At 39.2% G+C, this 15,159-nt stretch overlaps 1 protein-coding gene across 9 annotated transcripts in view; it reads right to left on the bottom strand.

Moving 5' to 3' along the window:
* shank3a (SH3 and multiple ankyrin repeat domains 3a) overlaps positions 1-15,159 on the bottom strand; it is a 333,038-nt gene that overhangs the window by 110,470 nt on the left and 207,409 nt on the right. For 6 of the 9 annotated variants that reach the window (XR_009063172.1, XM_057835980.1, XM_057835988.1 and 3 more), the window contains 2 exons: positions 7,896-7,922; positions 7,700-7,762 (listed from right to left, as the gene is read on the bottom strand). The exons of the other annotated variants lie outside the window; for them this stretch is intronic. Coding sequence is in view for 5 of the 6 variants with exons in the window: in XM_057835980.1 (XP_057691963.1) it covers positions 7,700-7,762; positions 7,896-7,922 (90 nt within the window). In the remaining variant the exon portion in view is untranslated. The remainder of the gene's footprint in view (positions 1-7,699; positions 7,763-7,895; positions 7,923-15,159) is intronic. 9 annotated transcript variants of the gene reach the window in all.

The raw sequence follows: 15,159 nt of genomic DNA, 5'->3' as shown, positions 1-15,159 counted from the left end.
AAAGTCCGCTAGCTTAAATGCCTTATAATGCTAATGTTTACAACAACTGGCTAACTTGCACAGCAAAAGTCCGCTAGCTTAAATTGTATATAATGCTACTGCAACGATTGGTTGACTTGCAGAGAAAAAGTCCTCTCGCTTAAATTCTATTTAATGCTAATGTTTACAACAATTGGCTAACTTGCATTGCAAAAGTCCGCTCGATTAAATTCTATTTAATGCTAATGTTTACAACAATTGGCTAACTTGCATTGCAAAAGTCCGCTAGCTTAAATGCTATATAATGCTAATGGTTATAACAATTGGCTAACTTACACACCAAAAGTCCGCTAGCTTAAATGCCTTATAATGCTAATGTTTACAACAACTGGCTAACTTGCACAGCAAAAGTCCGCTAGCTTAAATTGTATATAATGCTACTGCAACAATTGGTTGACTTGCAGCGAAAAAGTCCTCTCGCTTAAATTCTATTTAATGCTAATGTTTACAACAATTGGCTAACTTGCATTGCAAAAGTCCGCTAGCTTAAATGCTACATAATGCTAATAGTTATAACAATTGGCTAACTTACACACCAAAAGTCCGCTAGCTTAAATGCTATACAATGCTAATGATTACAACAACTAGCTAACTTGCATAGCAAAAGTCCGCTAGCTCAAATGCTATGTAATGCTAATGTTAATAACAACTGGCTAACTTCCAAAGCAAAAGTCCGAAGCTCACATGCTATGTAATGGTAATGTTTATAACAATTGGCTAATATGCATAACAAATATCTGCTAGCTTATTTGCTATACAATGCTAATGGTTACAACAACTGGCTAACTTGCACAGCAAAAGCACGCTTGCTTGAATGCTAATGTTTACAACAATTGACTAACTTGCATAGCAAAAGTTTGCTAGCTTAAATGCTATATAATGCTAATGTTTACAACAATAGACTAAGTTGCATAACAAAAGTCAGCTCACTTAAATGCTATATAATGTTAATGTTTACAACACTTGGCTAACTCGCATAGCAAACGTCCGCAAGCTTAAATGCTATTTAGTGCTAATGTTTACAACAAGTGGCTAAGTTGCATTACAAAAGTCAGCTCACTTAAATGCTATATAATGTTAATGTTTACAACAATTGGCTAACTTGCATCGCAAAAGTCCGCTAGCTTAAATGCTATGTAAGGCTAATGCTTAAAATATTGTATTACATGACCACATTAAGCCAAAAAATACACACAAAAATTCAATTCAGACTAGAAAACTATAGAAATTAAACATCACCGGTCCAAAGAGCATGAGCGCTCTCTAGTGGAGATATAACATATTTCCTACCATGAAATTAAATGGATTGTATCTCCTGGCTTTCCGTGGTCTATCAGTGCCAGAATAAAAACTGGGAGAGAAATCATGTGGCGCTTCAAACGCGCCACATTATTGAACACGCCGGCGTGATATTAGGACTCCTAGCTTGTGTGTGGTCACGTGACTGTATTGTGACGTCTGATTGGTATAATGGAGTCATGTTATTAGCCATTGTCAACATCTTTTGACCAAAATGAATTCAAATCTAATATATAGAATAAAGATTTAGCGACTCATAGAGCCCAAAGTAGCAGAGTAAGAGTGGCATTTCTTCTTCACAAATCTCAAGAAGTGACTCAAGTAAACGTAACGCGTTACTACACACCTCTGGTTACTAGCTGCCATGGACACGTATTTTTTTACTAGCCGCTAGCCGACGCGTACTATAAATCTTGCAGACAGCCGTGAAAATGAAACGCAGCCAAAGTAACGTTGCGATTAGACATTCGCAAACATGATTAATGGCCTCACTTTGCGCTGAATATTAACACCGCCATGACCGGCAACGCACATCTACCTTCAAGCGGTCGTTAGCACTGCAAGGATGACTGGAGATAAATGAAGCTAATGCTAATGTTAGTCAGAGAATGGATAAAAGCTTTTATTTTTTTTTTCTTTGTGGTTGTTTTTCTGCTTTCCGGCCAATGATAAGAGCCCGTTGATTGTGTAAATGAATAATACATGACATTATTTGGAGCATTCCACTTGTTGTTGTTGTTGTTTAGACACAGATGCTTATGCATCAGTGGCGTTGCTAAGCAACCGGCACAAGGGCGCTCTATGTAGACAAATTCATTTGTTTTTTTTTCTGTGCAATTCTTGGTGTGATGGATTTGTTCTCAGGTTGTGATAAATTAGCTTGGAAATAGATCGGAAAAAAGGGTTGGGTTGGGAAAATGTCCATTGGAACCAAAAACTTTGCACTATGATTATTAAATAAATTAATCACACTATAAATAGTAATTTAAAACAAAAGTTAGAAATTGCACTTCCTGTTGATATCAGACCACCTTCTATTGATTAGGGGACATTTCATGGTTACTTCCTGTTGGTATCAGGTCATTCCCTGTTTATATTTTGACGTACATGGCCATCAATGACGTCAACTTACATATGCGTCGATGGAATCCAAGTACATTGGCTTCAATAGAATCCATATACATGGATATATATGGCCGTCAATGGCATGGACATACATTGGTGTCAATGGCATGGACGTACATGGCCGTCAATGGGATCCAAGTATCTTGGCATTGATAGAATGGCCGTCAATGATAAGGACGTAAATGGCCGTCAATGGCATGGACGTACATGAATTGCAAGGACGTACATTGGGGTCAATGGCATGGACGTACATGGCTGTCAATGTAATCCAAGTATCTTGGCATCAATAGAATGGCCGTCAATGATAAGGACGTACATGGCCATCAATGGCATGGACGTACATGGCCGTCAATGGCAAAGACGTACATTGGTGTCAATGGCATGGACATACATGGCTGTCAATGGAATCCAAGTACATTGCCATCAATGAAATCGACATAAATGGCTGTCAATGGAATGGACGTACATTGAAGTCAATGGCATGGATGTACATGGTCGTCAATGGAATCAAAGTACCTTGGCATCAATAGAAAGGCCGTCAATGATAAGGACATACATGGCCGTCAAAGGCAGGGATGTCCATGGCCATCAGTGGCATGGACGTACATGGCCATCAATAGCAAGGAGGTACATTGGGGTCAATGGCATGGAAGTACATGGCTGTCAACCTAATCCAAGTACATTGGCACCATAGAATCAACATAAATGACCGTCAATGCCAAGGACGTACCTGGCTGTCAATGGAATCCAAGAACATTGCCATCAATAGAATCAACATAAATGGCTGTCAATGGCATGGACGTACATTGGTGTCAATTGCATGGACGTACATGGCCGTACATCGCCATCAATGGCAACGCCATACATGGCCGTCAATTTAATTCAAGTACATTTGCATCTGTAGAATCGACATAGATGGCTATCAATGGCAAGGACGTACATTGGTGTCAATGGCATGGACGCACATGGCCGTCAATGGCATAGACGTATAAGGCCGTCAATGGCAAGGATGTACATTGGTGTCAATGGCATGGACGTACATGGCTGTCAATGGAATCCAAGTACATTGCCATCAATAAAATCAACATAAATGGCTGTCAATGGAATGGACGTACATTGAAGTCAATGGCATGGATGTACATGGTCGTCAATGGAATCCAAGTACCTTGGCATCAATAGAATGGCCGTCAATGACAGGACATACATGGCCGTCAAAGGCAGGGATGTGCATAGCCATCAGTGGCATGGACGTACAAGGCCGTCAATAGCAAGGAGGTACATTGGTGTCAATAGGATGGACAAACATGGCCGTCAATGGCATGGACGTACGTGGCCGTCAATGGCAAGGATGTACAATGGGGTCAATGGCATGGACGTACATGGCTGTCAATGTAATCCAAGTACATTGGCACCATAGAATCAACATAAATGGCCGTCAATGCCAAGGACGTACATTGCTGCCAATGGAATCCAAGAACATTGCCATCAATAGAATCAACATAAATGGCTGTCAATGGCATGGACGTACATTGGTGTCAATGGCATACACGTACATGGCTGTACATGGCCATCAGTTGCAACGACGTACATGGCCGTCACTGGCAAGGACATACATTGGTGTCAATGGCATGGATGTACATGGCTGTCAATCTAATCCGAGTACATTGGCATCAATAGAATCGACATAGATGGCCGTCAATGGCATGGACGTACGTGGCCGTCAATGGCAAGGACGTACATAGCTGTCAAGGGAATCCAAGTACATTGCCGCCAATAGAATAGACATCAATGGCTGTTAGTGGCATGGATGTACATTGGTGTCAATGGCATGGATACACATGGACGTCCATGGCCGTCCATTGCATGGACATACATGGTCGTTAATGGCAAGAACGTACATGGCTGTCAAGGGAATCCAAGTACATCACCATCAATAGAATCGACATAAATGGCTGTCAATGGTACGGACGTACATTGTTTCCAATGGCATGGCCGTCAATGGCAAGGACGTAAATGACTGTCAATGGCATGGACATACATGGTCATTCATGGCATGGACGTACATGGCTGTCAATTGAATCCAAGTACATTGCCATCAATAGAATCGACATAAATGGCTTTCAATGGCATGGACATACATTGATGTCAACGGCATGGACGTACATGGCCGTCAATTGCATGGACTGACTTGGGTGCCAGTTGAATGTCAATGTGCTTAAATAAATACCTAATGTTAGTCAAAAATCAATCCAATGACCTCCCATGTATATATACAGTATTATTTTTTCAGTACTACCAAAAAGGCAACAGCTTTTCAGTCAGAACCATCTGGTCAGTCCGACCTCGTCATGCTGTCGACGGCTCCATCTGTATCAGCTAATGATTATGCATAACGTTCATCCTCTCCGTGTTTATTTATCGGCGGCGGATACTCGCAAACAAAAAAAAAAGTATGTAACGGACGCTGTGTTTTTAATTGAAGTGACAGTTGAGCGCCGGCCCAAATGCGAGGGCAGAACAGGAAGACAGGTGGCGCGATCCGCAGGGAGCATCCAGGCGCGTGGGCGGGACTTTACGCCCCCGTCGACACTGCGATTGGACGGCCAAGCGTGACTTTGGTGACCTTGCCCCGAGGCTTATTATGCTGACGGTAAATGTGTTCGAAAGCGAAAAAGTCAAGATGTTGGATCGTTTAACTTTTAGCTGAGTAACTCCTGGAGTTGGTGACTTGTTTACAAATCATATGATATAATAAGGTTCCATTTGGATCACATTTTGGGCCATGCAGGGCATTCAATATAATGTATATTTTTCACTATTTTATTTTTTTTTTTAGTCAAAATGAATTGGACATTTTGTGTATTTTATGGCATTTCAGGTCATTTCCTGATGTTTTTTTGGTCACTTCCTGTTGATTTTGGGGCCTTTACAGGTCACTTCCTGTTCATTTTTTCGGGGATTTAGAGGTCACTTCCTTTTTATTTTGAGTCACTCCTTATTAATTTTGGGACATTCCCAGGTAACTTCCTGTTCAGTAACCCAAAATCTGTTTGCAGTGGATGTCTACTAGTGATAAACTGTTATTGTCACAAAAAAAAAAACAAAAAAAAAAAAACATTCATTTGACTCAATATTGACCAATTTTTAACAGAAAAAAAAATATATTTTTACCCAACATTCACCAATTTTGACCAAAAATCCCTTTTTATTCAAACAGTCACTTTTTTAAGCCAAAATGTACATTTTTTGGGACCAAAAAATTGACTAACTTTTGACCGAAAATAATTTTTTAAACCCAAAATGAACTGATTTTCACCACAAAAAAAAAAAAAAAAAAAAAAAAAAAAAAAAATCAACCAAATAGTCACTGGTTTTTGTTAAACAAAACTTTACATTTTTTATGTGTCAATATTGACTCTTTTTTCTGACCCAACATTTACCAATTTTGACCATAAATCATTTTTATAAACAAAACATTCACCAAAAATCCTTTTATAAATCAAACAGTCACTATTTCTATAACCAAAATTTAAATTTTTTACCCAATATCGACCAATTCTTGACACCCCAAAAACATTTTTTTTGACCCAACATTCACCAATTTTGACCAAAAATCATTTTTTTAACCATTCACCAATTTTGACCAACAACCCCTTTTAATCAGTCACTTTTTTAAAAACCAAAATTTACATTTTTTGGGTCCCAAAATTGACCAATTTTTGACCAAAAATAAAAAAAAATTTTAAACCCAAAATGACTCGATTTTAACCCAACATTTACTTTTTTTGCCCTCAATATTGACTCTTTGTTTTACCCTAAATATATATTTTTCTGACCAAACATTCACCAATATTGACTAAGAATCCTTTTTCAAACCAACATTCACCAATTTTGACCAAAAATTTTTTTTAATCAAACGGTCACTATTTTTTATAACCAAAATTTCCAATTTTTGACCCAATTATCGACCAATTCTTGACACCCCAAAAATATTTTTTTTGACCCAACATTCACCAATTTTGACCAAAAATAATTTTTTAAACCATTCACCAATTTTGACCGAACCCCCCTTTAATCAGTCACTATTTTTTAACCAATACTTTACCCCCCCAAAAAAATTTTGATCAAAAATAAAGATTTTTTTGGACCCATATTTAACCTATTTTTCACCCAGAAAAACATTTTTTAACCAAACAGTCACTATTCTTTAAACAATTTTTTTACCCAATATTGACCAAGTTTTAACCAAAATGTATATATACGTATATATGTTTTGAAACATTTACCAATTTTGACCAGAAATCATTTTTCTAAACATTCACCAATTTTGATCACAAAATACATTTTCTTAAACACCAACATTTTTTTCCCTGTTTTTTATTATTATTATTTTTTTTTTTTTTACAGATTTTCCCCTTTCTATTATTGTTTTCCTATAAATAAATAAATAAATAAATAAATACATGAAAATAAATTGCCCACACATTTATAAATAATTATTGAGGTGAATAAAAAAAAAAACAAACAAAAAAAAAAAAATGTTAAATAAGTAAATAAAAATAATAACTCTTTAGGTAATTAATAAAGTATATATTCGATATAAATTATATTTCCCCATGTTTTTTAATTAATAAATAATTACATACTGTAAAGATAATATTACCACATTGGCTGTCGTTGACGGTGATAGAAATCTAATCCATTTGCGCTAATTCCTCCCACTTCAAATGAACTGGACGTCTGCTAGCAAGAAGCCAATAGCAGAAGGATGAAACAAACCACATGATAGGACATCTAGCATGGCATGGAAAGAGTTAAAAAAAAAGCTGAATTTATAGTCAACAACATCTCGAAACGATTCTTTCACTGTCAAAATAGCGGTCAATTCATTTCACCGTCCCTTAGCCAAAGCAGCCTTCATGTGGACGAATGCTAACTACACACGTAGCCTACATTGAACGCACAGCTAGCACGTATAAACACACTACACTACCACTTTTAAAGTACTCTCCAAATTTCTGTGAATCATCCACGGGCAGAAAGGCTTAAAAAAACATAATTAACTTCAGTTCCCCACAAGAAATGAGCTTTTATTTATTTATTTAGTCACTATTCAAAGCTATTAGCGGCAAGCTGTAGCTCGAGGCACGCGCACAACAGCAAACGGGGCTCCACAATTGACTTATGTTTTCAAGCATTTAGTATCGCCGGTTCATTTCAACAGTGCACTTTTTACCTTCATCATCCTCAAAGGAAAGGGAATCTTCCTCTTCCTCCTCCTCATTAAACACAGTGTCAGCTTTAAGGCATGGGTAAATAGGAACAAATTGTGTTATTTTTACAGAGGACAGCTCAAAAAAATTGGAATATGGTGTCTGTACTTTCTACGAGCTGAACTACAACTACTACTACTACTACTCGGCTGTATTTACCGTCTGAGTCCGAGTGGTCGTCCTTCACTATTAAGTACACAAAAACAAAGAAGGGATGAATTTGTGCAAGTTGGAAGCTAAAAAAAAAAAAACACGCTAAAGCTTAGCTAGACACATAGTTTTAAATACTTAAGGACTGGGCGATTTTAAGATGGTAGATTGAAACAAAATTGAGGTTGATTTTGGTGAATCGGGCCGATATATGGACTTTTTCAAGAACAGCCGATATATACTGGACTGTCTCAGGAAATTAGAATACACAATATTCTAATTTTTTGAGACAGTCCTGTGTATATATACAGGACTGTCTCAGGAAATTAGAATACACAATATTCTAATTTCCTGACTGTCTCAAAAAATTAGAATATTGTGTATTCTAATTTCCTGAGACAGTCCAGTACAGTGGGGAGAACAAGTATTTGATACGCAGTCAATTGGAAAACTCATTGGCAGTGTATCAAATACTTGTTCTCCCCACTGTAGCTGATACGTTAGGACAGCTGTTATGTTCACTGTTTGGTTGGTGCTCTTGAGGTCAATCGATATATCGGTTGCCCGATATATCGGGCCGATATAATTGCCGATACAATAGTACATCTGTTATGTTCACCGTTTGGATGACGCTCTTGAGGTAAATCGATATATCGGTCGCCCGATATTTGGGCCGATATTTTGACTTTTTCACGATCATAGCCGATACAATCTTATCTTCACTTTTTGAGTGATCTTTGTGAATTGTGTGTTGTTGTTTTTTAACCACCTATGGCTAGTCTTACAAAACACATATTAACCCTTTAACACCGAACGTGTCGGCAGCGACGCGTTTACGCATGTCGTCTTTGAAGCTTCGTCACGCTGTAATTACGTCACCCACGTGCTGCTGGTTGGTCTCATTTGAACGTGCGGAAGTTGATGTCCACACCAGTTTTTATTTGAAGTCAATCGACCAAGAAAAACGGGAGATAATGTCTTTTGAGTTTTATAGTTTTATTGCACTCATAAATATGCTTTAAAACGCTGCATGGACCATGTATCTATCTCCATATTTCCATCATTTCTTGTCCTTTTTCAAAACCGAAAGCAGCACAAAAAAACTACAGATCCCAAGACCGTTGTGATGTCAAGAAGGACGAACCGAATGTGGACATTTTTAATAAATTTCCGAGCGAGGCGCCAACTAAGGAAAAGGAGGCATGCGAAGCAAGCAACGGCCGGTGTTGTGCACCGGTTGGATTGAGCGAGCGACTTTGAAACGTGCAGAATGAATCGAAAACTAAATTTAGCATAAGCTAATGCATTATTTCATTAACTCAAGGAAGAAGATGAGCCGTATTTGTCGTTGTTTTCCTGGGATGAGTCGGCGTCTCGGCGAGTAGAAGTGACAGCAGCGCGCTAAAGAGTAGGCTGTGTGACGTTGTGTGTGACGCAGCTCTGTGACCTGTTCATGCAGAAGCTTTATTGAGGGGGAAAAAAAAAAAAAAAACTTTATTGGGTCGTATGCCAGAAAAATTTGAATTGAACTGAACTACTTGTCAATATTTTTGAAAATATTTTTCAATGTTATATATATTTTTTCTTCACTATAATCTTTTCTATTTTTATAAAGATGAGTGTTCGAGAAGCTTGATTGCATGTACGTATATACTTTAGATAAGGTGTTGGGTATAATACCTAACTTCACAAAGAGATATCCTCCAAACCCTTTTTGTGTTAGATGATTTTTTTTTTCCTCACTATTTTGCACTGTATATAACCTGTTTTGACCATAGTATGTGTAAAGGCCAAAAACGCCTATGACCATACTTGCTGTTTGTGTTGAATTGTCAAACTCAATCTTATTTTTTTCTATTGAATGTTTATCCTAACAAGTTGAATAAATATTATCAAGCTTCAAAACGGTTGGTCGAGCATGATTGGTTGTCAATGGGACATCAACATTACAAATTTTGAAAAAATATTTTGGGATTTTTTTTGTCTTTTTGGGTCCAAAATTTGGATTATAATTGGTCAGTGAAGAAAACAACAGTTTGAACATGAAGTTCAAGGTGTCCTGAAAAAAGGGACCCAACTTGGCCATTGTGAACAATTTTTTTCTTTGAAATATAAAGGCAACATCAAATGCATGCAAATTCGGCCAAAATAGGCTCAGGTGTTAAAGGGTTAACTACATATACTACTACTACGAGAGCTGGGAATCTCTGGGCACCTAACGATTCGATCACGGTTACGATTCAGAGGCTCCGATTCGATTATAAAACGATTATTGATGCACCCCCCCTCCTTTTTTTTTTTTTTTTTTAAATGTTTTGTACATTAGTTCCAAAATTGTTCAAAAATGCTCTCAGGCTAAACCACACTACTATTTCAGTATCAAGTTAACATATAGCAGTAAACAAATATACAAAAATAACATTAAATAAAAAACTCCAGTCCCCATTCTGTATCAGCAGCTTTAAACTACATTCAATTAATTTAATGTTGTGAATCAACCGTTAAATGTGTTAAAATTGCTCCCGTTATTCCATAATTTCCCTTTTGTCTACTTTCAACATGTGAATACCCCGTATACCCCGGATCTCCACATTTTTAAGAAGCAACGCAGACAACTTGAACGCCTCTACAGAAAAACCGGTCTCACAGTTCATGCCCAAGCCTACAAACACATTGTCAATATTTACAACTCTGCACTCAAAACAGCCCGTTCCAATTTTTATTCTCAAATTATTCATTCTAACTCTTCCAACCCCCGTACCTTATTCTCCACTTTCGCAAAACTCACCAAACCCAAGGACAATATCACTGCCACATTCACAACAGACAAATGCAATAACTTTCTGTCATCTTTTCATGCAAAAATCCAAACTATACACAGTACACTTGCATCCACTTCCTTCAGTTCTCCTTCCTCAGATCTTAACAGTCCACCTCTAACATCTCACAGCTTTCCCTCCTTTTCTCCTCTTGCTCCCTCTGACGTCTTCAAACTCATCTCAACCATGAATTTCTCCAGCTGCATTCTCGACCCCATACCATCTTCTCTTCTTAAAACCTGTATTCCCACTCTCATTCCTCTTATCATTAACATCATAAACACCTCTCTCACCACTGGCTCAGTCCCCTCCCCACTCAAACTCGCCACCATCACACCCCTCCTGAAAAAACCTGGCCTTAACCCCGACAACCTGGACAATTTCAGACCCATTTCCAATCTCCCACTTCTCTCAAAAATTCTGGAACGATCCGTCATAACCCAACTTCAGCACCATCTCCACTCCTCCCATATGTTTGAAATATTTCAATCAGGATTCCGCGCACACCATAGTACTGAAACAGCTCTCATCAAAGTAACCAATGATCTTCTCCTTGCCGCTGACTCTGGTTCCATCTCCATCCTCCTCCTCCTCGACCTTTCTGCTGCATTTGACACCATTGACCACAACATCCTCCTCCACCGTCTTCAGTCAATAGGGATATCTGGCACTGCACTCCTCTGGCTCACCTCCTATCTCTCCGATCGTCACCACTTCGTCTCCATCAATAACCATAAATCCCACACCTCTCCAGTCACCCATGGTGTCCCCCAAGGTTCGGTCCTCGGCCCCCTCCTCTTCATAATCTACATGCTTCCCCTCGGTCAAATCATTCGCTACCATGGACTCAATTTCCACTGCTATGCAGATGACACTCAACTTTACATTTCATCTAAATCCATCACCCCTGTCATTCTCTCTCACATCTCAAACTGCCTGTCCGACATAAAAACCTGGATGGACAATAACTTTCTCAAACTCAACAGTAACAAAACAGAACTTCACATCACCGGACCCAAAGCTCTCCTCCCCTCTGTACAGAACCTCACTCTCCTCATTGATGGTCACCCTATCACCCCCTCCACCTCCGTAAGCAATCTTGGCATCATAATGGACTCAACACTGTCATACCAATCACACATCAGCCACCTCACTAAAATCTCCTTCTTTCATCTACGCAACATCGCCCGCATCCGTCCCTCCCTCTCCCAAGCCACAGCTGAAATACTCATTCACGCCTTCATCACATCCAGACTCGACTACTGCAATAGCCTCCTCTATGGTCTTCCATCTTCTCATCTCCAAAAGCTGCAATACGTCCAGAACTCTGCCGCCCGCCTCCTCACCCACACCCGCTCCAGAGAGCACATCACCCCCATCCTCCAACAGCTTCACTGGCTTCCAATCTCATACCGGATTCAGTACAAACTCCTCCTCCTCACCTACAAGTCCCTCCATAACCTGGCCCCTTCCTACCTCACTGACCTTCTACAACAGCACTGTCCCTCCCGCCGCCTACGTTCTGCCGACTCTAATCTCCTCACACCCATCACTCGCACCAAGCTCCGAACCTTGGGGGATCGAGCCTTCACCGCTGCTGCTCCCTCACTCTGGAACTCACTCCCAAAACCCATCAGGAACTCGGACTCATTACAAAACTTCAAATCACTCCTAAAAACCCACCTGTTCAAACTAGCTTTTCCCACCTCTTAATTCTTAATTCTGTCTTTGTGTTGTGTTATGTAAAGCGTCTTTGAGTGTCCAAAAAAGCGCTATATAAGTTTGAGGTATTATTATTATTATTATTAAAGTCTTAAAACTATTTTAAAGATAGATTCAAGTCAATATTTTACCAATTTAGGAGTATTTTAGATAAAAAGTTAATTAGGTTTGCTTGGAAGGTTCGCTACAACAGCCTTGCAGGGAAGTGTACTGCTTTAAGATGGCGGCCGTTTATAACGCCCGCATCTAGCTTTTTGTAGATGCGCTGCTAACACTACCGAATCTATTTTGCATCTAGTCCTATATAAATGATATCCACCGTAACACTATATGGATGTACTTGTAGCAGCTTTTCGGCAGCAGTCAGGTATGTTGTTGTGTTTTTTTATCTCGTTGCATGAGTTGAGCTAGAGCCGTGAGTTGAGCATTGGCATTACCCGAGGGGCCGGGTAATGGGAAGCATGATGTTTAGCTACTCTCGCTCCGTTCCGTCCCGAAGACCGCGCGTCGCGCTGAGTGTTGTGTACTTCCGCTTTACTTCGCATATTTCAATAATCGGAATTTGGACGTTTGTGAATCGTTCTCGAATCTTCCACGGCCGAATCGCGAATAATCTAAGAATCGGAAATTTTGCACACCTCTAACTACTACTACTACTTAATTTATAATGCATGTTGCAATTTAAAAGTATATCGGCTTGCAAAATCAGCTCTAGGCACATCGCCAATCAGCTGATTATTTTTTTTTTTTAACTCGGTATCGGCCTTAGAAAATCTTCGGTCGGCCCGAATGGGGATCGGACGACATGACAAAGTCTTTTTGACAACTTGCCCAGTCCTACTAGAACGTCATCTAGGTTTGTTAGCAACACACATGTATACTACATCTAACGTTGACAATACCATCAATCAGATTTACCCGCTGCAATCTCATGGTAAGGATGCTCCTCCGGCAAAGCTACTGATTAACAAAGTTGTTAACAAGACCACACTGATGAACGGATGTAAGCGTGTGAGGTTGTTCACGCTCTAATTAGCTCTCAAAGAATCAATGTCACGTTTGTAATGCTAATCAGTATGACAGCTAGCTTCAAGGTACAATCAGCCCACCTGGGGATACTTTATTTGGTACACGATGCCATTTTTTATTTTGTTGTATTTTTTTGGGTGCTTTGTAACCCACTTGACTTCAGTTCGTCCTCCGTCGCAAATGAGCACTATTACTATTAATGAGTCTGTCCATTTATGCATGCAGATGAGATGAAATGCATTATGTATCAAAGGCACGGTCGTCCGTCTTAGGAATGGCTTCTCTGGGGAATGGAGGGTGAGCGGTCATTTTCTACAGAGGAATCTTTTTGCTTAAGATTTTTTATTTCTGGATGTGGTTCTTCCAGAATTAAACCTTTCCAAGACACTGGTCACTACAGTGGACATTGACTTCTTAAGTTATCATTAAAGAGCATATGACATGAGAAAAAAAAAAAGTCTTAAATAGCATTATTATGTAAATTAGAATCATATTTTGAGACGATTCGACTATATACAACAATGTAGCAAAGCGCAGATGACGAGAAATTAGTCTTTTAATCGGCCGGTAAGCCACGCCTACCATTATAGGGCTCTAGCGTCCCCAACAGGTGGATGACGTCAGCGGGAGAATGGGCTAATCGGTTTTACTATTCAGCCCATTGTGGGGGAATTATTCAGAACGAGGAAAACGCGATGAAGAGAGCCGCAAAATGTCATTGTTTCTGTCTCTCTACTTCAATATTTTTACAGGGTATTATTTTTATCCAAGTATTTTTCCCCAATTGCTAAATAAATGGCAAATAACAGTCTTGTGCTATATGGAATATGAAATAATAAAAATGCACTTATTCAGGACGACATAGCAAAATTACTCCATAATGGTCACAACTGTCGACTTCATCTTTACTGTCGCACCTCCCAAACGATATTTTATGACACCTAAATCGGGCTTATGTCATTTCCCTGCCCCGGCTTCGGAGAATGTAAACAAACCAAGAGGCGTGACAGCTAGCCGACATGCTAACCCGAACCGAGTGATGTTTCAAAGTCTTCGAAGCGGAAAATCACACATAACTAGCCCGGAACTTTTGACATGACGACTGTGTTGTCGATTGTCTTTGCTCATCGGCAAACCGCCCGGCGGAGAGCAATGTACAGTTCGTTCCCCGGAGGAGGGAACGTACAAATGAAACCCTAAAACCCCCGAAACGAAACGCAAAAACGAAAAAAAAAAAAAAAAAAAAAAGAAACGAAATGTGAAAACGAAACCCCGAAACGAAACACAAAAAACAAAACAAAACCCAGACCCAAAAAATATAAAAACAAAACGCCAAAACATAACATAAAAAGAAATGAAACAAAACCTAGAGACACTAACCAAAACAAAATCCAGAAAAAAAACTTAACTAAACCCAGAAACAAAACGCAAAAAGGAAACGAAACGTAAAAGAAACAAAATGTAAAAAACGAAACACAAAAACTTTCTTTTGCCTTTGGTGCATTTACGGGTCACTTCCTGTTAATTTTGGGTCACTGAAATAGAAGAATGTCCCTCAAATGTCATTCGGGGAATTTCATGTAATTTCCTGTCGATTTTCGGTCACTTCTTTTTCCTTTTCGGGCATTTACGGGTCACTTCCTGTTGATTTTGGGGCATTTACAGGTCACTTCCTGTTCATTTTGGCTCACTGTAAAGCAGTA

The sequence above is a fragment of the Corythoichthys intestinalis genome, chromosome 5 (assembly GCF_030265065.1).
Source record: "Corythoichthys intestinalis isolate RoL2023-P3 chromosome 5, ASM3026506v1, whole genome shotgun sequence".
Taxonomy (NCBI): Eukaryota; Metazoa; Chordata; class Actinopteri; order Syngnathiformes; family Syngnathidae; genus Corythoichthys; species Corythoichthys intestinalis.
Note: the sequence above shows the minus strand (reverse complement) of the source record. Positions and strands in the feature narration are given on the sequence as shown.